The 23,003-nt window shown below is 46.8% G+C and overlaps 1 protein-coding gene across 3 annotated transcripts in view; it reads left to right on the top strand.

The window, feature by feature from the left end:
- The first annotated feature begins 765 nt into the window (after positions 1-765).
- The window catches only part of OTOF (otoferlin), a 96,138-nt gene continuing 73,900 nt past the window's right edge, over positions 766-23,003 (top strand). For all 3 annotated transcript variants that reach the window (XM_061168693.1, XM_061168691.1, XM_061168692.1), the window contains exon 1: positions 766-844. In XM_061168693.1, the coding sequence (XP_061024676.1) occupies positions 766-844 (79 nt within the window). The remainder of the gene's footprint in view (positions 845-23,003) is intronic.

Here is a 23,003-nt window from a genome sequence, read left to right as displayed (position 1 = left end):
TACATTCCCTTGTCCTCTTAGGGTTCCCATTTCTGAGGCACCGGCCACCAGGCACAGCCTTGATGTTATCCAGTAGGTGCTGATTTTCCAGCTGAAGGACCCTGTGCTGGGATTTCTACCTAGCACAGTGTGACCCATCCAGAGCATCCAGGCCCCCTGAGCCTGGTGGGCACCAGCAGCCCTGCTGGCCAGCTTGACTGGGGGGAGGCACCCTGAAACACCAGTGCGACAGCTCAGCTTCCTGTGCACGCAGATCATAAGGTTCCTTCTCCCCCGTGGGAGGGCTGCCGCCCCACACCCAGCCCACCGCGCTCAGGCCCACTCCCATCTTCCCACTCCTGGTGGCAGAAGAGCTTGCCTGGCATGCCCTGTGGAGGGGAGGGCAGGCCGCTCTGCCCCAGGAGCTGCGAGAAGACACCTGAAGCTGGGCCGTCCTTTATCTGGGAGCAGGCGGCTGCTGAATAATGAATTCAGACTGTCTGCACTGCTAGGCTGCGCACGGGCGCACAACACACACACGCGCACACACACGCACAGATACGCACACGCTGGGCTGACAACTTGGAGGGGTGGGGGTTGGCCGGGCTGTGAGTCGCTGGAAGGAGCGGCTTGGCTTGGTTGCCTTGGTCTCTGTGGGCAGCATCGGAGGCGAGAGGAGGCGGTGTGGGAGAGGAGGGAGGCATGTGTGCCGAGCGCCTTCCATCCGCAGAGCTCGCTCCTTCCCCAGCTGCTCCCGCCTGGCGGTACCCAGGCTCCCGCACCAGCATGGCTCTGCTCCTCCACCTCAAGACGGTCTCCGAGCTGCGGGGCAGGGGCGGCCGGATTGCCAAAGTGACTTTCCGAGGTAGGGACTCTCCTGTCTTATGAGGACCCCAGCTCTGGGCTGACGGGATAGGGCAGGGAGGGGAGGATGGATTGGAAAAGTTCTAGCAGGGTTGGTGCGATGAGGCTTCTCACGGACAGCCATCTGCCCCTGGCCTGACTAACCATTGTGATTTCTTGAAAATCAGGGTCCCCCACGTTTCCATGTCTGCATGTGTGTCTCTCCCTGCACTTGCCAATGTGCCAACCAGAGGGTTGTGGAGTCCTCTGCCTGCAGGAGGTCCTGGGGAGGCAAAAGTGAGGACCCCACCCCAGGGCTCAGGGGCACCCAGGGCTGAGGGGCCAGCGCTGCGGAGTCTCCCTGGGCCCCCTCCTCCTCTCCCTCTCCCTCCTGCAGGTTGATTTCCTTGGGCACAGAGTGGGGGTGGGGTCTACAGCCTGCAAGACCCGGGGGACTCCTAGAAACCAGCATGATGGGGATACTGTTGGCTTCTCGCAGGTCTATCTGTGGTCAGGGATCCTATGAGCCCCACCAGCCTCCCTCTCTGTTGGTTCTCTTCCTAGCCTCCTTCCCTCTCACACATCCAGTGACCATTTACTATGATCTCTGTGCCAAGGCCAGGGGCTGGGCATGACCCAGGCCCTGCCCTCAATGAGCCCACATCCACTGGGACAGGAGGACCAGTGGGCAGACAATAGGGACAGGTGTGTGATACGATGAGGATGGGGACGAGTGTAGGGTGCAAGCTACAGAAGCAGCACCCTGACCCAGGCTGGGGGCAGGGTGGTCAGGGAAGGCTTCCAGGAGGAGGTGACACCTCAGCTGAAACCCAAGGGAACAGCAGAAAGGAGCAAGGTGAAGAGGTAAGAACAGAGCAGACAGAGGGGACAGGATGCCCAAGATCAGGAGAGGAGCTGGGACACAGGAACAGACAGATGCTCCATAAGCCTGGATCCCAGGATAGGTGTGAGCTGAGGCAGGAGAGACAGGTAGAGCCGAGGAGGCAAGGCTGCCTTCACCCCGGGGAAAGTGGGCAGCCCCTGAAGGTTTTGAGCAGGGAAAGACAAGGCCAGGCTTCCCTCTGCTTTTTACCCACACACCTCTGCCTCTGTCTGGCCACAGCCCAGCCCCCTGGGCCAGGGGCATGTCTGGCAGCCTTTGACCAAAGGCCAGGGTGCTCCTCACTAGACATGGCCCTTTCTCCCCAGAGAGGGGTCTGAGGGTGGGGGCGGGGTGGGAGAGTAGGGGAGGAGCTGAGAGAGCCCACCAGATTAAAGAGCAAACTGAGCATCAGGGCCCAGGCTGGACACACGTCTGCACCTGCACCAGGAGGGAGAGGTGAGACCATGGGGCAGCCCTCTCAGGACCTCTCCAGCAGCCGCCGGGGCACCCACGTCACCCCCTCAGTCGGGCCAGCTCTGGGCACGAAGCCCTGGGTTGTCCACACTGTGGCCTGCTGTGCGTAGGGCCAGGCAGAGGTGGAGGGGATCGCGGTGTGCGTGCAAGCAGGAGGGAGAGGAATGGGGGCTCGGCTGCCTGTTGCTTCCCACACCCGCCCAGACTGCTTTCTCTGCAGCACCCTGGATCTCCGCGTGCCACCTGCCAGCTCGTGCTGCCTTTAGAAAAAGCAAGTGTGTCCTTTCATCTGTGACACGTGTCCCCGTGGTGGGCAGACAGCACAGTATTTGGGTCTTTAGATAGATACAGGTCGCCGTGTTGTTGCTGCCATGACAGAACAGTCCCAGGCTGCACAAACCAGTCCCATTTGCAGGCAGAAAAACCAAGGTGTAAAGAGATCTGTATGGCCTTAGTGGAGGGACCGAAGCACAGTGGCCCCAGTTCACAAGACCTCATCCCAGCCCTGGTTGCTCCACCCTGAAAGCCTCTTTATCCCCTCCTGGTGAACTGGGGTTGAGCACCTTGTCTATCGGATGCCCACCTTTTTCTCTGGGCAGTGGGGCTAGTCCTCTAGCCTCAGTGGACCACACAGGAATTTGCCTATTTGCAACCCGTGCCCTCTGGACTGAGTGGAGAAATCCACTTCCAAGCTCCGCATCTGCAGCAGGTGACCATAAGCAGAGCTCCTGCAGAGGAGGTTGGGCAGCAGGAACAGGCAGATGGCAAGCAGGTTTCCAGAAAGAGTCCTTTGCAAGAACCAGAGATGCCCCAGCCATTCACCTGCTGCTGCCAGCAGTTGACAACTATAGATGCCCCAAAAGACCAACACTAACTACAATTCAGAGGGAACGGACTCACTCTAGAATGTTCCACAGCATTTCCTGCACACACAACCACTGGTGTCCAAGCAAGTACCCTGCAGGGAGAAATGAGAAGCCAGTGAACGGTCACAGGGAGATACTGGCCCTGAGCTCCCTGGATCCCTTGAGTAAAGCTCAGTGCCAGGTGGGGTGAGGGAGCACCAGGTGAGTTACTCATGGCCCAGGTAGACCAGATCAACTGGTTGAAATAAAGCTTGACTTTCTGTGCTGCGCCACACAGGACACTTAGGAAAGAGCCCTATGGGGTTGTGGTAGAGAAATCTGTAGATATGGGGTCAAAAGCCCTGGGTCCTACCTGGGTTCTTCAACTTACTTCACCTCTCTGACCCTCAGTTTACTCATCAGTAAAATGGGTACAATGATAACATTCACTTCATCAGGTTGCTTCAGTGAAAAAAATAGGTATGAAAGAGTTTTGAGGAAAGAGCATTTAAATGACCGATGTGTTTGTGAGACAAATGTTTCACTTCTACTTGGGGCAGCTGCTGGCTTCTGAGTCATCATCTCTCCAGCCCAGCTTCCTTCTGTCAGCCAGGCGTGAGGAGAGAGGCCAGCGTGCGAGATATAAAGCGGGGAGGAGGGCACGCCTGAGGGGTTCCCGACCTGTGCCAGGAGCAAGCAAATTGGCCTGGCCTCTGCTCTGTAGGGACCCCCAGCTAAGATGTTCCACAGGAACCCAGGCCTGGGGCAGACCACCCCTGAGACCCCTGCTCCCATGTGGGCTGGGCATGCTCCAGCTTTGTCCCCGGCCACCCCTCTTTTCCCTGCCATCCCGGGTCAACTGGCCACCTACCCTTCGGCTCAGCGCACATCAGCCAGCTCCATCTGTAGCTCTTGGTTCTTACTGCTCCAACAGCCACTCTTAACCTGGTCCTGCCCTCATTCGTTTGTTCACTGAATGTGCTGATATCTGTGGACAGGCCTGGAACCCTGCGGGGGAAGAAGACACAGCCCCTAACCTGCAGGAGTCACAGCCCATTGAGTCAGACAGGAGACACCAGAAGGCCTGGACCCCAGTCCCCGTCATGCAAGTGGACCACAGGGCCTCGGGGCCTCCGCTTCCCATAAGCAAGATGGAGACCATGGTCCTCATTTAACGCAGAGGGCTGCAGCCAGAATCAGGAGTGGGCTGTCTGGGAAGGAGCCGTCTTGCCTGCAGGTCACTACTCAAAGGGAGGAAGTGTTAGCTTAAGCTGTCCTTTTTCAACTCCTGAAATAATTCCCAGCATCCATCATAGAGCCACAGAAGGCAGAGTGGGAAGGGCCTCTAAGATCCTCTAGTCCAACCTTCTGCCCACTTCTCAGCCCCATCCAAACCCCCAGGCATGGGTCCCTGGGCTGTCAGGGAACCAAGTGACAGACTGTCTGGGGCCAGCCTCCTGATCTTCCTTTACTCTCCATCCCTGAGTTTTCTTGCCAAAATACCAGCTTTGGGGACTCAATGTGTGAGATGGGTGATCTCTGGAGGCTGGCTCTGATCTCCACATAATTCGCCTGACCTGGTAATTGGCACAGAGGTTTGCTTTATCAAGGCTCCCCCCTTGGCCCAGCTGACTTTTCCTCTTTGTTCCCTCCCCACACCACCCACTGGGTTCTCACTACACTGAACTTCCTGCCATTCCCTGAAGATGCCAAGTCTTCTATACCTTCAAGCCTCGAGACGTCATATTTCTTCTGCCATCTCCACCTTGAGAACTCCCGTTAATTCTGTGCACCCTTCAAGGCCCAGCTCAGCCGTCACCTCCTCTGTGGAGCCCTCGCCCTCCCTTGCAGTACTGCGTACACGCTCCTTCTACCCCTCAGCTAGGGCACTTTGTAGTTCAGAAACTGCCCCAGTTTGTATGCTGTACTAACTTCCAAGCGCCTTGAAGACAGGGATCTGATCTTAGCTCTCCTAATTGAGCCCTGTGCTGAGCCCTGGGCCAAGTCATCAAAATGAATACGAAATGGCATGTCTTTGAGGTACTCACTTGTTAGTGGGTTTAAGTCCTTCTTCCTCTGTGACACGGTCACTCTTTGGCTCAGTGTCCTCAACTGTGAATGTCCCCGCCCCCAGCTGTCTATCCAAAGGGGATCAGGAAGTAGAGGAATCAAGAATCCTGGCCCTAGCTCCCTCCACTGACCTCCCAACCCAGGGGATCTTTCAGGGCCCCAGAGGGAGGCTGACTTCATCTTCTAGCAAATGTTGGGGAGTCCAGCTGTGGTCCTCAGGGCGGAAGCAAGAAGGCTACACAGCTCCCCCGCCCCTCCCGCTTCATGGCACATGCTCTTTCTGAGCATTGCTGCCTAGAGCACAAGGTACAGGGTGGGGCTTAAAGGAACCAGGCTCTCACAATCTGATAGGGGAGAAGAAATGTGCGCAGACCTAATGGAGAAACACTGCCAGACACAGACGGCCAAGGCGCACTTAGGGGTGGGGCGTAAACTGCAACACGTTCAGAGGATGGCCGCTTGCTCCCAGCTGCAGAGATCAGGGAAGGCTTCGTGAGAAGGCAGAGGAGGGGGTAGAGGAGGCGAGGAGGAAGCCCTTAAGCTGGGTCTTGAACAGCTGCTCGCACAGGTGGAGATGAGGAAGGAGGGGCGAGGAAGGGTTGCTGGCGGAGGCAAGGCCATTCTGGGTGAGGGACTGACAGGACCAGAGGCCAGAGGAGGGGAATGCCACTTAAATACGATGGCCAGGAAGCCACTAGGTTTGGCTGCAGCAGAGGCTGCAGGTAGTAGATGGAGGTTAGAGAGCCTGGAAAGGAGCGCATGGCCGGGTGGGTGACTGTGTGCTGGGAAGGGGTTGGGGCCCCCGCCTGGGCACTGAGGACAAGATTCCCCTACTCCTGGCTGCTGCAGGGACCACCTCAGGCTCCAAATTAGATTTATTTTCCCATTAAAATGGGGGAACTCTCTACCTTGGTGAGAAATAGGATCTCTATCCGGAGACTTCTCTACCACCCCTGGTGAAGGAGGCAGAGTACCCCTGTGTCCCAGCCCTGAGATGCTCCTAGGATGCCTGGACCTGCCTGTGCACTCCAGCCCCGCCCAGCACCTCCTCTCTGGGAGGATGTGGGGCGGGTGTTGCCCCAGTGAAGGCGGCAGATAGAGGGAACCCTTAGGACAGCTTCTGCAGTGCACGGCTGGCTGTGGACACAGCTCTGCGCTTTTGCGGTGCCCGAGGGATTTACGCCACATCCTCCACTCTTCCGAGCACTCCCAGGCCCCTCATCACCGGGGGAGTGGATCTTCTGTGCCTAAAGCCCTAGGAGGTAAATATCCTCTTCCCCCGGGCCAGAGCAAGCCGCTGCAGACCTCGGAGAGCGGCGGAGTGTGCTGAATGTTCCCCACGCTTCTCCTGCTTTGATGAGACAGGTGTGTTTTCATGATATGGAGATGACCATATAACTGTCTTCTGCTACAAACGGCCCTCAGCAAAAATGCTGCTGGGAGGCAATGTGCTCAAGAACAGACTCGCAAATAATTTCCCTGAATTGCAAAGTCTTGGTTATCTTACCCACCTTTACTGATAACATAAAAGCTATATCCCTTCCGCCTACTCCCACCCCTGGGTTTGATGTTTTTTTTTATTATTAACTTTTTAGAATGGAAAATCTAAAATATATACTCGAGTAGGGAGACTAGTATAAACGCCCCCAAGTTCTCCCCATGCAGTCTTAACAGCTGTCAACTCATGGCCAATCTTGTTTCATTTGTACCCCTTCCTACCCCCACCCCCCCCAAATAATTTGGAAGTAAATCCCAAACACCACACCATTTCCTCTGTAAATATTTAGTATATAGCTGTAAAAATCAAGGACTCAAAAAAAAAAAAAACCCCACATATTATATCACTCCTAAAAAAAATAAATCCTTAATACTATCAAGTATTCAGTGATCAAGTTTCTGATTATCTCATTAATGTCATAAACTCTTTCCCAATTCATTAAAAGCTATATTTTAATGTGTTTTGTAAGTCAAGTATTTAATCATTCATTCACTCCTTTGTTCATCCAGGTAATAATATTCATCAAGGACCAGTTATGAGCTAAGTGCTATTCCAGGCAATGGGGTGACAGCAGTCAATGAGACAGACGAGGTCCCTGCCCTCAAGGGGAAGCCAGTCATTGCACAAGTCACTGTGAGTGGGATGAGAGTTCTGGAAAGAGAGGTACAGGTGCAAGGCAGCACGAGGCAAGAGAAACCCGCTCAGACCAGGAGCTCCAGAAGCTGCCCTGAGCGGGTGAGTCAACGGGATGAAGCTGGAAAAGTGCACAGACCCAGAGAGGAGATCTTACTGAGCAGGGGATGGGCTGATATTTAAACACCCTTGAGAGAGGATAGCATTTTGGCAGAGACAAAACTCATGAAAGGCCCCATTCCAGGCAGAGGGGCTACTATCAGGACAGATGTGATGGTGTGGAGCCGTGTCAAGGGCTTGGGGAACAGGGAGTGCTGGCAGGGCCTGGGGTAGGAACGGGGTGGAGCGGAGGCTGGGCTCAAACACAGAGGGTCTTCAGTGTCACACTCTGGAGTTTGAACTTTGCCTTGTAATTGAGTGGGAGTCACCAAAGCTCTTGGCAAGAGGATGGGGTGGGAAGATCCGATTTGGGGATCTGGAGGTCAGGACCTCAGACCAGGAGCCCAGGGAGGGGCAGTGGTACAGGCAAAAGGTTGTGCCTCAAAGGGGGGGCTGTGGGTTTGGAGAGAAGGGGTGACATCCGTTCAGAGGAGGAGGCAGCTCTGGGACTGGGAGTGAGCAAGAAGGCAGGACGAGGGTGCCGCTGGATTTCATACTTGAGCACCTGGGTGGGCAGTGAGGCCACCAGTGAAGCCGGGGCGCATACAAGGAAGAGCAGGTTTGGGGGGTGCCGGCAGGTCATTCTAGTGAGAATGTCCCCCAGGAAGCCTGAAATTTGCCTTGGTACCCTGAGTACCCAGGAAAGTGGTTGGAATCCAGTGGTTTGGGAGTCCAGGTGGTAAGTGAAGACCTAGGAGAAGGCGAGGTATGCCTGGTTCTTACGGGGCTGCTTAGGGATCAAACGAGAAAGTTGATATACATGAAAGGCTCTACAAACTGTAAAGTGCTGTAAAATGTAAGGATTATTCTAATTAGGGCCCCTCATGCTGCAGCCTTCTAGAGAGACAGAAAGAGAGTAGATTGTGACCCTGGGGATCCCATGGACCCAGGGATCTGGGGGGAGCAGGAGTTCTCCTTTGGACTCCTGTCAGTTGCTGACACCCCAAATTCTGCCAGACATGGAGATGATAGGGTGAAAAACACCTGCAGCCATCACCATCCAGGTGGGCTCCTCCAGGGCAGGCACCTCACCAGGTTCCCTGGGACCAGCACAGTGCCTGGCACAGAACAAATCTGAAACAGAAGCAACAGGAAGCAGCGCGGCCTGCAGGTGTGGCAGGAGCGGCCAAGCAGCTAGCAGCAGGGGACCCTGCAGCCCCTGAGCCCGGCAGCACCCGGCAGTGATCTGTTTCTTCCACTGGCAGTTCCAGAAAGGTCTCCTGAGACAGAGAATATCACATGATCATCTTTACCTTTGGCCTCTTGTCTGCTTCCTACCTGGACTGATCCACCCCTGAGAGGCTGGCTCAACAATCTTTGCTTCTATTTTATTTTTCAAAACAGCAGGGCTCATCAACTTAGCTGGAAGTCAGTTTTCACTCGCTGGCTTTTCTTTTTTTTTTTTTTTTTTAAACATCTTTATTGAAGTATAATTGCTTTACAATGGTGTGCTAGCTTCTGCTTTACAACAAAGTGAATCAGTTACACATATACATATGTTGCCATATCTCTTCCCTCTTGCATCTCCCTCCCTCCCACCCTCCCTATCCCACCCCTCTAGGTGGTCACAAAGCACCGAGCTGATCTCCCTGTGCTATGCGGCTGCTTCCCACTAGTTATCTATTTTACATTTGGTAGTGTATATATGTCCATGACACTCTCTCACCCTGTCACATCTCACCCCTCCCCCTCCCCATATCCTCAAGTCCATTCTCTAGTAGGTCTGTGTCTTTATTCCCATCTTGCCACTAGGTTCTTCATGACCTCTTTTTTTTTTTTTTTTCCCTTAGATTCCATATATATGTGTTAGCATACTGTATTTGTTTTTCTCTTTCTGACTTACTTCACTCTGTATGACAGACTCTAACTCCATCCACCTCATTACAAACACCTCCATTTCATTTCTTTTTATGGCTGAGTAATATTCCATTGTATATATGTGCCACATCTTCTTTATCCATTCATCCGATGATGGACACCTAGGTTGCTTCCATGTCCTGGCTATTGTAAACAGAGCTGCAATGAATATTTTGGTACATGACTCTTTCTGAATTATGGTTTTCTCAGGGTATATGCCCAGTAGTGGGATTGCTGGGTCATATGGTAGTTCTATTTTTAGTTTTTTAAGGAACCTCCATACTGTTCTCCATAGTGGCTGTATCAATTTACATTCCCACCAACAGTGCAAGAGTGTTCCCTTTTCTCCACACCCTCTCCAGCATTTATTGTTTCTAGATTTTTTGATGATGGCCATTCTGACCGGTGTGAGATGATACCTCATTGTAGTTTTGATTTGCATTTCTCTAATGATTAATGATGTTGAGCATTCTTTCATGTGTCTGTTGGCAATCTGTATCTCTTCTTTGGAGAAATGTCTATTTAGGTCTTCTGCCCATTTTTGGATTGGGTTGTTTGTTTTTTTGTTATTGAGCTGCATGAGCTGCTTGTAAATCTTGGAGATTAATCCTTTGTCCGTTGCTTCATTTGCAAATATTTTCTCCCATTCTGAGGGTTGTCTTTTGGTCTTGTTTATGGTTTCCTTTGCTGTGCAAAAGCTTTTAAGTTTCATTAGGTCCCATTTGTTTATTTGTGTTTTTATTTCCATTTCTCTAGGACCTGGGTCAAAAAGGATCTTGCTGTGACTTATGTCATACAGTGTTCTGCCTATGTTTTCCTCTAAGAGTTTGATAGTGTCTGGCCTTACACTTAGGTCTTTAATCCATTTTGAGTTTATTTTTGTGTATGGTGTTAGGGAGTGTTCTAATTTCATACTTTTACATGTACCTGTCCAATTTTCCCAGCACCACTTATTGAAGAGGCTGTCTTTTCTCCACTGTATATGCTTGCCTCCTTTATCAAAGATAAGGTGACCATATGTGCGTGGGCTTATCTCTGGGCTTTCTATCCTGTTCCATTGATCTATATTTCTGTTTTTGTGCCAGTACCAAACTGTCTTGATTACTGTAGCTTTGTAATATAGTCTGAAGTCAGGGAGCCTGATTCCTCCAGCTCCATTTTTCGTTCTCAAGATTGCTTTGGCTATTCGGGGTCTTTTGTGTTTCCATACAAATTGTGAAATTTTTTGTTCTAGTTCTGTGAAAAATGCCAGTGGTAGTTTGATAGGGATTGCATTGAATCTGTAGATTGCTTTGGGTAGCAGAGTCATTTTCACAATGTTTATTCTTCCAATCCAAGAACATGGTATATCTCTCCATCTATTTGTATCATCTTTAATTTCTTTCATCAGTGTCCTATAATTTTCTGCATACAGGTCTTTTGTCTCCTTAGGTAGGTTTATTCCTAGGTATTTTATTCTTTTTGTTGCAATGGTAAACGGGAGTGTTTTCTTAATTTCACTTTCAGATTTTTCATCATTAGTATACAGGAATGCAAGAGATTTCTGTGCATTAATTTTGTATCCTGCTACTTTACCAAATTCATTGATTAGCTCTAGTAGTTTTCTGGTAGCATCTTTTGGATTCTCTATGTATAGTATCATGTCATCTGCAAACAGTGACAGCTTTACTTCTTCTTTTCCGATTTGGATTCCTTTTATTTCTTTTTCGTCTCTGATTGCTGTGGCTAACACTTCCAAAACTATGTTGAATAATAGTGGTGAGAGTGGGCAACCTTGTCTTGTTCCTGATCTTAGTGGAAATGGTTTCAGTTTTTCACCATTGAGGACAATGTTGGCTGTGGGTTTGTCATATACGGCCTTTATTATGTTGAGGAAAGTTCCCTCTATGCCTACTTTCTGCAGGACTTTTATCATAAATGGGTGTTGAATTTTGTCGAAAGCTTTCTCTGCATCTATTGAGATGATCATATGGTTTTTCTCCTTCAATTTGTTAATATGATGTATCACGTTGATTGATTTGCGTATATTGAAGAATCCTTGCATTCCTGGAATAAACCCCACTTGATCATGGTGTATGATCCTTTTAATGTGCTGTTGGATTCTGTTTGCTAGTATTTTGTTGAGGATTTTTGCATCTATGTTCATCAGTGATATTGGCCTGTAGTTTTCTTTCTTTGTGACATCTTTGCCTGGTTTTGGTATCAGGGTGATGGTGGCCTCGTAGAATGAGTTGGGGAGTGTTCCTCCCTCTGCAATATTTTGGAAGAGTTTGAGAAGGATAGGTGTTAGCTCTTCTCTAAATGTTTGATAGAATTCGCCTGTGAAGCCATCTGGTCCTGGGCTTTTGTGTGTTGGAAGATTTTTAATCACAGTTTCAATTTCAGTGCTTGTGATTGGTCTGTTCATATTTTCTATTTCTTCCTGGTTCAGTCTCGGCAGGTTGTGCATTTCTAAGAATCTGTCCATTTCTTCCAGGTTGTCCATTTTATTAGCATAGAGTTGCTTGTAGTAATCTCTTATGATCGTTTGTATTTCTGCAGTGTCAGTGGTTACTTCTCCTTTTTCATTTCTAATTCTATTAATTTGAGTCTTCTCCTTTTTTCTCTTGATGAGTCTGGCTAATGGTTTATCAATTTTGTTTATCTTCTCAAAGAACCAGCTTTTAGTTTCATTGATTTTTGCTATTGTTTCCTTCATTTCTTTTTCATTTATTTCTGATCTGATCTTTATGATTTCTTTCCTTCTGCTAGCTTTGGGGTTTTTTTGTTCTTCTTTCTCTAATTGCTTTAGGTGCAAGGTTAGGTTGTTTATTCGAGATGTTTCCTGTTTCTTGATGTAGGCTTGTATTGCTATAAACTTCCCTCTTAGAACTGCTTTTGCTGCATCCCATAGGTTTTGGATCGTCGTGTCTCCATTGTCATTTGTTTCTAGGTATTTTTTGATTTCCCCTTTGATTTCTTCAGTGATCACTTCGTTATTAAGTAGTGTATTGTGTAGCCTCCATGTGTTTGTATTTTTTACAGATCTTTTCCTGTAATTGATATCTAGTCTCATAGCGTTGTGGTCGGAAAAGACACTTGATACGATTTCAATTTTTTTTAATTTACCAAGGCTTGATTTGTGACCCAAGATATGATCTATCCTGGAGAATGTTCCATGAGCACTTGAGAAAAATGTGTATTCTGTTGTTTTTGGGTGGAATGTCCTATAAATATCAATTAAGTCCATCTTGTTTAATGTATCATTTAAAGCTTGTGTTTCCTTATTTATTTTCATTTTGGATGATCTGTCCATTGGTGAAAGTGGGGTGTTAAAGTCCCCTACTATGATTGTGTTACTGTCGATTTCCCCTTTTATGGCTGTTAGTATTTGCCTTATGTATTGAGGTGCTCCTATGTTGGGTGCATAAATATTTACAATTGTTATACCTTCCTCTTGGATCGATCCCTTGATCATTATATAGTGTCCGTCTTTGTCTCTTGTAATTGTCTTTATTTTAAAGTCTATTTTGTCTGATATGAGAATTGCTACTCCAGCTTTCTTTTGATTTCCATTTGCATGGAATATCTTTTTCCATCCCCTCACTTTCAGTCTGTATGTGTCTCTAGGTCTGAAGTGGGTCTCTTGTAGACAGCATATATATGGGTCTTGTTTTTGTATCCATTCAGCCAGTCTGTGTCTTTTGGTGGGAGCATTTAATCCATTTACATTTAAGGTAATTATCGATATGTATGTTCCTATTCCCATTTTCTTAAATGTTTTGGGTTTGTTATTGTAGGTGTTTTCCTTCTCTTGTGTTTCTTGCCTAGAGAAGTTCCTTTAGCATTTGTTGTAAAGCTGGTTTGGTGGTGCTGAACTCTCTCAGCTTTTGCTTGTCTGTAAAGGTTTTAATTTCTCCATCAAATCTGAATGAGATCCTTGCTGGGTAGAGTAATCTTGGTTGTAGGTTTTTCTCCTTCATCACTTTAAGTATATCCTGCCACTCCCTTCTGGCTTGCAGCGTTTCTGCTGAAAGATCAGCTGTTAACCTTATGGGGATGCCCTTGTGTGTTATCTGTTGTTTTTCCCTTGCTGCTTTTAGTATGTTTTCTTTATATTTAATTTTTGATAGTTTGATTAATATGTGTCTTGGTGTGTTTCTCCTTGGATTTATCCTGTATGGGACTCTCTGTGCTTCCAGGACTTGATTAACTATTTCCTTTCCCATATTAGGGAAGTTTTCAACTATAATCTCTTCAAATATTTTCTCAGTCCCTTTCTTTTTCTCTTCTTCTTCTGGGACCCCTATAATTCGAATGTTGGTGCGTTTAATGTTGTCCCAGAGGTCTCTGAGACTGTCCTCAGTTCTTTTCATTCTTTTTTCTTTATTCTGGTCTGCAGTAGTTATTTCCACCATTTTATCTTCCAGGTCACTTATCCGTTCTTCTGCCTCAGTTATTCTGCTATTGATCCCATCTAGAGTATTTTTAATTTCATTTATTGTGCTTGTCATCGTTTCTTGGTTCCTCTTTAGTTCTTCTACGTCCTTGTTAAATGTTTCTTGCATTTTGTCTATTCTATTTCCAAGACTTTGGATCATCCTTACTATCATTATTCTGAATTCTTTTTCAGGTAGACTACCTATTTCCTCTTCATTTGTTAGGTCTGGTGTGTTTTGACCCTGCTCCTTCATCTGCTGTGTGTTTTTCTGTCTTCTCATTTTGCTTATCTTACTGTGTTTGGGGTCTCCTTTTCACAGGCTGCAGGTTTGTAGTTCCCGTTGTTTTTGGTATCTGTCCCCAGTGGCTAAGGTTGGTTCAGTGGGTTGTGTAGGTTTCCTGGTGGAGGGAACTAGTGCCTGTGTTCTGGTGGATGAGGCTGGATGTTGTCTTTCTGGTGGGTTCGTCCACGTCTGGTGGTGTGTTTTGGGGTGTCTGTGGCCTTATTATGATTTTAGGCAGCCTCTCTGTTAATGGATGGGGCTGTGTTCCTCTCTTGCTAGTTGTTTGGCATAGGGTGTCCAGCACTGTAGCTTGCTGGTCGTTGAGTGGAGCTGGGTCTTGGCGTTGAGATGGAGATCTCTGGGAGATTTTTTCTGTTTGATATTATGTGGAGCTGGGAGGTCTCTTGTGGACCAGTGTCCTGAAGTTGGCTCTCCCACCTCAGAGGCACAGCCCTGATGCCTGGCTGGAGCACCAAGAGCCTTTCATCCACACGGCTCAGAATAAAAGGGAGAAAAAATGGAAAGAAAGAAAAAAAGAGGATAAAATAAAATAAAATAAAGCAATTATAATAAAAAATAAGAAAAAAAATTATTAAGAGTAAATTTATTAAGAAAAAAAATTTTTTTTTTAATTTTTAAAAATAGATTTATTAATTTTTTATACTAAAAATAAGGAAAAAATTATTTAGAAAAAATTTATTAAGAAAAAAAATTTTTTAATTTTTTAAAATAAAAAATATGAAAAAACTTATTAAAAATTTTTTTAAAAATAGAAAATAAGGAAAAAATATTAAGAAAACATTTATTAGGGAAAAAAAAAATTTTTAAGCCAAAAAAAAAAAAAAAAAAACGGACGGACCTAACCCTAGGACTAAGGGTGAGAGCAAAGCTATACAGACAAAATCTCACCCAGAAGCATACACATCTACACTCACAAAAAAAAGGAAAAGGGGAAAAGTTAATATATCCTGCTCCCAAAGTCCATCTCCTAAATTTGGGATGATTCGTTGTCTATTCAGGTATTCAACAGATGCAGGCACATCAAGTTGATTGTGGAGCTTTAATCCGCTGCTTCTGAGGCTGCTGGGAGAGATTTCCCTTTCTCTTCTTTGTTCGTACAGCTCCCGGGGTTCAGCTTTGGATTTGGACCCGCCTCTGCATGTAGGTCCCCTGAGGGCGTCTGTTCCCCGCCCAGACAGAACGGGGTTAAAGGAGCAGCTGATTCGGGGGCTCTGGCTCAGTCAGGCCGGGGGGAGGGAGCGGTACGGAGGAGGCGGGGTGAGCCTGCGGCGGCAGAAGCCGGCGTGACGTTGCAGCAGCCTGAGGCGCGCCGTGCGTTCTCCCGGGGAAGTTGTCCCCGGATCACGGGAGCCTGGCCGTGGCGGGCTGCACAGGCTCCCGGGAGGGGCGGTGTGGAGAATGACCTGTGCTCGCCCACAGGCTGTTTGGTGGCAGCAGCAGCAGCCTTAGCGTCTCATGCCCGTCTCTGGGGTCCGTGCTGACAGCCGCGGCTCGCGCCCGTCTCTGGAGTTCGTTTAAGTGGCGCTCTGAATCCCCTCTCCTTGCACGCCGCGAAACAAAGAGGCAAGAAAAAGTCTCCTGCCTCTTCGGCAGCTGCAGACTTTTTCTCTAGACCCTTCAGGCTGTGTTCACGCAGCCAACCCCAGTCCTCTCCCTGGGATCCGACCGAAGCCCGCGCCTCAGCTCCCAGCCCCCGCCCGCCCCGGCGGGTGAGCAGACAAGCCTCTCGGGCTGGTGAGTGCTGCTCGGCGCCGAGCCTCTGTGCGGGAATCTCCGCTTTGCCCTCCGCACCACTGTGGCTGCGCTCTCCTCCGTGGCTCCGAAGCTTCCCCCCTCTGCTACCCGCAGTCTCTGCCCACGAAGGGGCTTCCTAGTGTGTGGAAACCTTTCCTCCTTCACAGCTCCCTCCCACTGGTGCAGGTCCCGTCCCTATTCTTTTGTCTCTGTTATTTCTTTTTTCTTTTGCCCTACCCAAGTACGTGGGGATTTTCTTGCCTTTTGGGAGGTCTGACGTCTTCTGCCAGCGTTCAGTGGGTGTTCTGTAGGAGCAGTTCCACGTGTAGATGTATTTCTCATGTATCTGTGGGGAGGAAGGTGATCTCCGCGTCTTACTCTTCCGCCATCTTGCCCCTCCCTCCGCTGGCTTTTCTTTAAAAGCCAAGGTTTAAGATAAAGTCAGGACTGCAGTCTTAACAATATTTTTTTACCCCATTTAAGGATGTAAAAAGAGTCACGCTCCCATCATGCTTCATTATATTCCCAGTGCCTGACACAGAGAAGGTACTCTGCACAGCTCATGGATCACTGAGACCACGAGCTCCTCCATCTGTCACAGAAGGGGAGAACCTAAGATGCAACAGCTGCTGAGGGTGTGGCTCGTGCTGTCCCAGGCTCGAGGGGAAACATCACACTCTCTCTCTGCCTCAGTGCCTGGGTCTGAAAGATGAGAAAGAGTCATCAGTTAGTTACATGGCAAAATCATTTTGAGGCAGCACCTGGAAGGAAGTACAGGTTTGAGCTGAGCCAGAGAGATAGAGTTTATAATCCCCGCCCTGTCCCTGCCTCTCAGATGAATCCCTCACCTAAGCCTGAGTTTCTACTGTGTCCCTGGGTGTTAACAGGGTGAGGGAAGGGGAAATAAGTGAGTGGAGGTAAGAAATGATATTTGAATAAGATTTGTGGAAAACAACAGATGAGAGATAGATGGGGCCTCCATCTAGCTGAGAAGTGGAAGAAAAGGAAGGGACAGCCTCCCCTGTGGGATGCCCAGTGACTCTACAGAACCCAAATCTGGATCTCTGAGTTGCTGGTGATCTTTGGAGAGCACACTGGTTAAGGAACTTAAGGAATAGCTGTTTTCCTGGACAACTCTTTTTCAACTGAATTTCTTCATTCTACTGTCCCATGAACTGTCATTATAAAATTGAATAGTATGTGTTCCTCACAGGGGGAAAAAGTGTTATTACAAGAGAGAATCACAAACAACTAAACAATAAAATCATTAGGGACATAGATTTGACAACATCATCAACCACATTTTCCTAATTGGCATTTCTAGAACATTTCACCCCAAAACTGAAAAATACACATTCTTCTCATATGCACATGGAACACTGATCAAGACAGACCATATGCTGGGTAATTAAACAAGTCTCAATACATTGCAAAAGACTGACATCTTACAGAGTATATTTTCTGACCCCACTGGAATTCAATTAGAAATGAATAACAATAAGAGATCTTTAAAAGCTCCAAATATTTGGAAATTAAACAATACTCTTCTAAATAACCTAAGGTCAAAGAGAAAACAAAAGCAAAATTATAAAACATTTCTAAGTGGATGTTAATGAAAATACTACATATCAACATTTAGTTTTAAATACTTATAGCAGAAAAGAAAAATGCCTACAATCAATGATCTAGGTTTCTGCCTTAAGAAGCTGCTAAAAGAAAAGCAAAGTAGGGACTTGCCTGGTGGTGCAGTGGTTAAGAATCCACCTGCCATGCAGGGGACACAGGTTCGAGCCCTGGTCCGGGAAGATCCCACATGCCATGGAGCAACTAAGCCTGTGCACCACAACTACTGACCCTGCGCTCTAGAGCCCACGAGCCACAACTACTGAGCCCGTGTGCCACAGCTACTGAAGCCTGCACGCCTAGAGCCTGTGCTCCGCAATGAGAGAAGCCACTGCAATAAGCCTGCGCGCTGCAACAAAGAGTAGCCCTTGCTCACCGCAACTAGAGAAAGCCCGTGCACAGGAACGAAGACCCAACGCAGCCAAAGAAAAAAAAAAAGAAAAGAAAATTAAACCCAAATCCTAAAAACATTATGCTAAGTGTAGTAAGCCAGGCACAAAAACCACATATCATATGATTCCATTTGTATGAAAAGGCCAGAATAGAAAAATCTATAGAGACAGAAAACGGATTAGTTGTTGCCAGGGGCTGGAAGGAGAGAATAGGGAGTGACTGTTTATGAGTATGGGGTTTCATTTGAGGTGATAAACATATTCTGGAATTAGTGATGATGGTTGCACAACCTTGTGAATATACTAAAACTCACTGAATCATATACTTTAAGTGGGTGAACTTTATGGTTTGTGAATTATGTTTCAATAAATACAATCTAAAATATTAAATCCAAGGATAATAAAAGGAAAGAAATAGAAAACAAACAACAGACAAAACTAACAAAGCCAAAAGTTTGTTCTTTAAAAAAAAATTAATAAAATAAATAAAGTGTAGCAAGACTGAACAAGAAAAAACAAGAAAACACAAATTACCAATATCAGGACTGAAAGAGGGGATATCGTTACATTAAAAGGAAACTGAGGGAATATTATGAATAATTTTATGTCAATAAATTTCTACAGCGCGGATGAAAGGAACAAATCCCTTGAAAAACAACTGACCAAAACTGACACAAAAAGAAATGGAAAACCTAAAGAGCCCAGTATCTATTAAAGAAATCAAGTTTGTAATAACAATGATAATGATGATGATGATGGCAGTGGTGGTGGTGATAAACTGCTTTTCCGTAAAGAAAACTTCAGGTCTAGACAGCTTCACTGGTAAATTCTAGAAATTATTTAAGGGAGAGATAATGCTAATCTTACACAAACTCTCAGAAAACAGAGAAGGAAGAACACTTCATAATTCATTTTATGATACCATAATCTGATAAAGACCTTATACAAAAAGAAAATTAGAGCCCAATATCCCTCATGAACAAAGATGTAAAAATCCTTACCAAAATATTAGTCAGTTGAGTAGCAATATATGAAAGGGGTAACACATCATGACAAGTGAGCTTTATCCCAGGAATGCAAGGTTAGTTTAAAATTGGAAAAATAATGACTGGCTAGAACTCCAGTACAATGTTGTATAAAACATGAGGTGGGAGTGGACAACCTTGCCTTGCTCATGATATAGATATAAAAATGGCCAATAAACACACGAAAATGTGACCAACATCATTAGTCATCAGAGAAATGAAACTCAAAAACCAGAATGAAATACGACATCACATGCACTGAAACGTAAAAGTCTGACAATAACCAAATGTTGGTGAAGATATAGAGCATTTCTTTTACATTGTGGATGGGATTGTAAAATAGTATAATCACTTTGGAAAAGTGTTAGACAGTTTCTTCTAAAGTTAAACATACACCTATGCTCTGAGCCAGTGATTCTGCTTTTAGGTATTTCCCCAAAAGAAATGAAATAATAGGTCGACAAAAAAACTTTCCCAAGAATGTTCACAGCATCTTTACTCGCAACAGCCTGACAATGAAAGCAATCCCAAAAGTATGAACAAGAAGTTGGATCAACAAATTGCAGTCTATTCATACAACAGAAATTGCTCAACAATACAATTAAATGAATTACTGATATATACAACAATGTAGATGAATCACAAAAGCATTACCTTGACTTCAAGAAGCCAGATACACAAAAGTACATTCTGTATGATACCACCATTTACACAAAGTTTAAAATCAAGAGTTAGAAATCAGAGCAGTGGTTTACCTATGAGGGGTAGAGACTTGTGGAAAATGGGGGATGAGGGAACATCTTGAGGAATAGGAATGTTCTTTTTTTAAAGTTTTATTTATTTATTTATTTATTTATTTTTGGCTGCATTGGGTCTTCCTTGCTGTGCGGGCTTTCTTTAGTTGCGGCGAGCAGGGGGCTACTCTTCGTTGTGGTGCACGAACTTCTCATTGCGGTGGCTTCTCTTGCCGCAGAGCACAGGCTCTAGGTGTGGGGGCTTCAGTAGTTGTGACACATGGGCTCCGTAGTTGTGGCTCACAGGCTCTAGAGTGCAGGCTCAGTAGTTGTGGCGCATGGACTTAGTTGCTCCCTGGCATACGGGATCTTCCCCGACCAGGGCTTGAACCCGTGTCCCCTGCATTGGCAGACGGATTCTTAACCACTGCGCCACCAGGGAAGCCCAGGAATGTTCTTGATTGTATGGTGATTACACAAGTACAATATATGCATTTATCAAAACTCACTGAGTTGTGCACTTAAGATCTGTGAATGTAAATTTTACCTGGTTAAAAAAAGAGCTAATCATACGTAAAATAACTAAACTTTGAAAAATATTATACAAGATGAGGTAGAAAATTGTTCCTGATTATAGACTACTAAAAATAAGCTACAAAATGTGATCCGTAATAGAGGAAACCATTTTTATATTTAAGACACAACTTAAATGTCAAAAGAAAAAAACAGGACTCTTTAGTAGAATAATAGCCATCTTTTAATTGGGTAATGAGCTATGTACCAGGTGTATAAGCACTATCATTTTCTCCATTTTATGGATGAGGAAACTAACACAAAGACCAGTTAACTTCTTCAAGAGCACAAGGCCCGCAAGTGATAGAGCTGGGCTTTGAACTCAGGCAGCCTGGCCCACAAGCCTTAACCACTGTCCCGTGGCCCCTCGTGCTTGTAAGGGGCTTGATGCTTTACTCAGACTTTCACAGAAACAGTCTCTTGCTGACCCTCACAGTGGTTCCAGGATGTAGGCTCGTCCAGGATAATTGCCGCCAGTTTAGAGATGATGACTCTGAGACCCCGGGGATTGAATAGCCAGCTCCAGGCCTCCCAGCCTGAGCCGCAGCATCAGGCCCCAAACCTGACTAAGCCTGGCTTTTTTCTGCACACAGGGATGCCTGGGCCCTGCTTCTGCACACTTGTGGGAGCAACTGGCCTTCGAAAAGGAACAGGCTGATTGGAACTGGGGGGGGAATGAAAACTGCAGGGCCACCCTCTTGAGGTGCTGTGGAGGAACAGGGGGAGAGCAGATGCTGGGGACGTCACAGCATTGCAGCGGGGAACGGGTGATTGCCAGGCCATCCTCTATACAGGCCATCCCAGGCACTGCAGACAGTGAGGTCTGGCTAATGTTAAATAACGCAAAGAAATAATAGTGACAGGTCTGAGTCACAAGCAGGGTGCTTTGCGCTATTTCTCAGCTCATACTAGGAAAAGAGTAATGTCAGGTACTGATACAGCCCAGAGGGCTAGGTCCTGGGCAAAACCATCATGTCCCTGAAGCTTGTCCTCAGGACACTGTCTTTCCCCTTAATGGTCCACTCCCCCCACCCTGTGCCCTCTTAGGACCCCCCAGTCCAGGTCTTCCTTCGGGGGGCTGCTCCCCGAGGGGAGGCACTTTTCATTCTTCCCTTCACCATCAGAACCCACTTGTCCTGTGTCCCACTCCTTCCGGGCTCCATTCTCTGCTTCATCCTTTCAAACCTTTGCTCACACCTTTCTCTGCCTGATGTCACGTCGTCTCTCTCTCTTCCCCCCAGTGTCTCTGCATTTCTAGATTCCATCCGAACTTCCAGTGTAAATGCCCATGGCTCTATAACACCTTCTTTGATCTGCTAAGTTGATGTCACTTCTCTTTTTCCTGTGTTCTCAATTTATTTATACTTTTTTTGCATGCCAACTACCAAATTTTGCCTTATGTACTAGCCTTTTACATACCTGACCTGTCCCCCTTCTGGATCGTAATAAGATTCTTCAGGCAGCATCCCGATTCTAATTATCTTTGTACAACTGCTGGCCCACCCTCCTCCACGGCCAAATGGCTGTGCTGACCCAGCAGAAATAGAAGACCCTCTTGTGTGTGGGAATGAACGAATGCACACCGGCTCACAGCCCAGTCCCTATAGGCTTGCCTGTTCTCAAGGTCTGGCTCTAGCAAGGTAAACTGTCTGGAAGAGAGAGCTGTTTGGTGCAGATGGGGACATTTTGTACCCTTAAGTCACATCACATGAAAGCTAGCACTCCATCCTGCATTATGAGACAAGAACATCATTTAGGGGAGTAGTAGCCGTATGGATATTGTAAAATGGCAAACAACATACAACTGACTTCGATTAAGCTTTGGACTTCTGGACCCCTCCATTTGGGTATATCTGATGTCATGGCACTTATTACAGTGTGATCACAGAGTCTGCTATTCAAACTTCATTTATCAACTCAAGGAGGATTTTATTTCAGACCAAGGAGCTCAGCTATCCCATGAGCCTCCGAAGGAACGAAGGATGCTGTTCAATTTTCCCCACTTAATCTCCTGCTCAGTCTATCCACAAAAGCCTCTCCATAGCAGGGAACAGGCTATTTCCTTTCTCTCAAGACTTATTCTCAATCTCAGTGGCAACAAAGGTGATTGGATATTGGGATTTTAAATGGTTTTGTCTGAAAGTCATTTAATATGGAGCTGAAATGTCAACAAGACTGGTATTGAGTAGAGTAGATGTTAAGTGGAAACGCACTTGAAATGAGAGGTGGGGTGAGTAATCGCCACTGATAATTTGGAAGGGGTGACAGAGGTCCCCTGGCTCTGCCCTAATGAATAGAAAAGGACCACTGGAATGATCCCTGTCACTGTACAAATCTTCCTAAAAAGTGGCTATCCAAAAATGCTTAAGGACATTCTGTTTTCTTAATAAGTTGTCCTGTCCACCGTTCTGTGCCATTGATTTGATTTTTTTAAAATTTATTTTATTTATTTATGGCTGTGTTGGGTCTTCGTTTCTGTGCGAGGGCTTTTCTCTAGTTGCGGCAAGCGGGGACCACTCTTCATCGCGGTGCGCAGGCCTCTCACTATCGTGGCCTCTCTTGTTGCGGAGCACAGGCTCCAGACGCGCAGGCTCAGTAGTTGTGGCTCACGGGCCCAGGTGCTCCGCTGCATGTGGGATCTTCCCAGACCAGGGCTCGAACCCGTGTCCCCTGCATTGGCAGGCAGATTCTCAACCACTGCGCCACCAGGGAAGCCCCGATTTGATTTTTTTTTTCAGCAAACCTTTTTTTTTTGTGATATCTAGAGGTAAAATTTAGCTCATCCTGTTTGACAATATTCACCACATTTAAATCCCCGGGGCCTGAGGCAATGAGGTTTTACTGCTTCTCAGAACAGAGCCCTGATATATAAATTTTGCAGTGGCTGATTTCACAGTATTTTACATCTTTTCCAACAAGGCTATAGGAAATACACAAGCAGGGGAAAGTTTGAGCTC

Source organism: Eubalaena glacialis, chromosome 14 (genome assembly GCF_028564815.1).
Source record: "Eubalaena glacialis isolate mEubGla1 chromosome 14, mEubGla1.1.hap2.+ XY, whole genome shotgun sequence".
NCBI classification, from domain to species: Eukaryota; Metazoa; Chordata; class Mammalia; order Artiodactyla; family Balaenidae; genus Eubalaena; species Eubalaena glacialis.
Note: the sequence above shows the minus strand (reverse complement) of the source record. Positions and strands in the feature narration are given on the sequence as shown.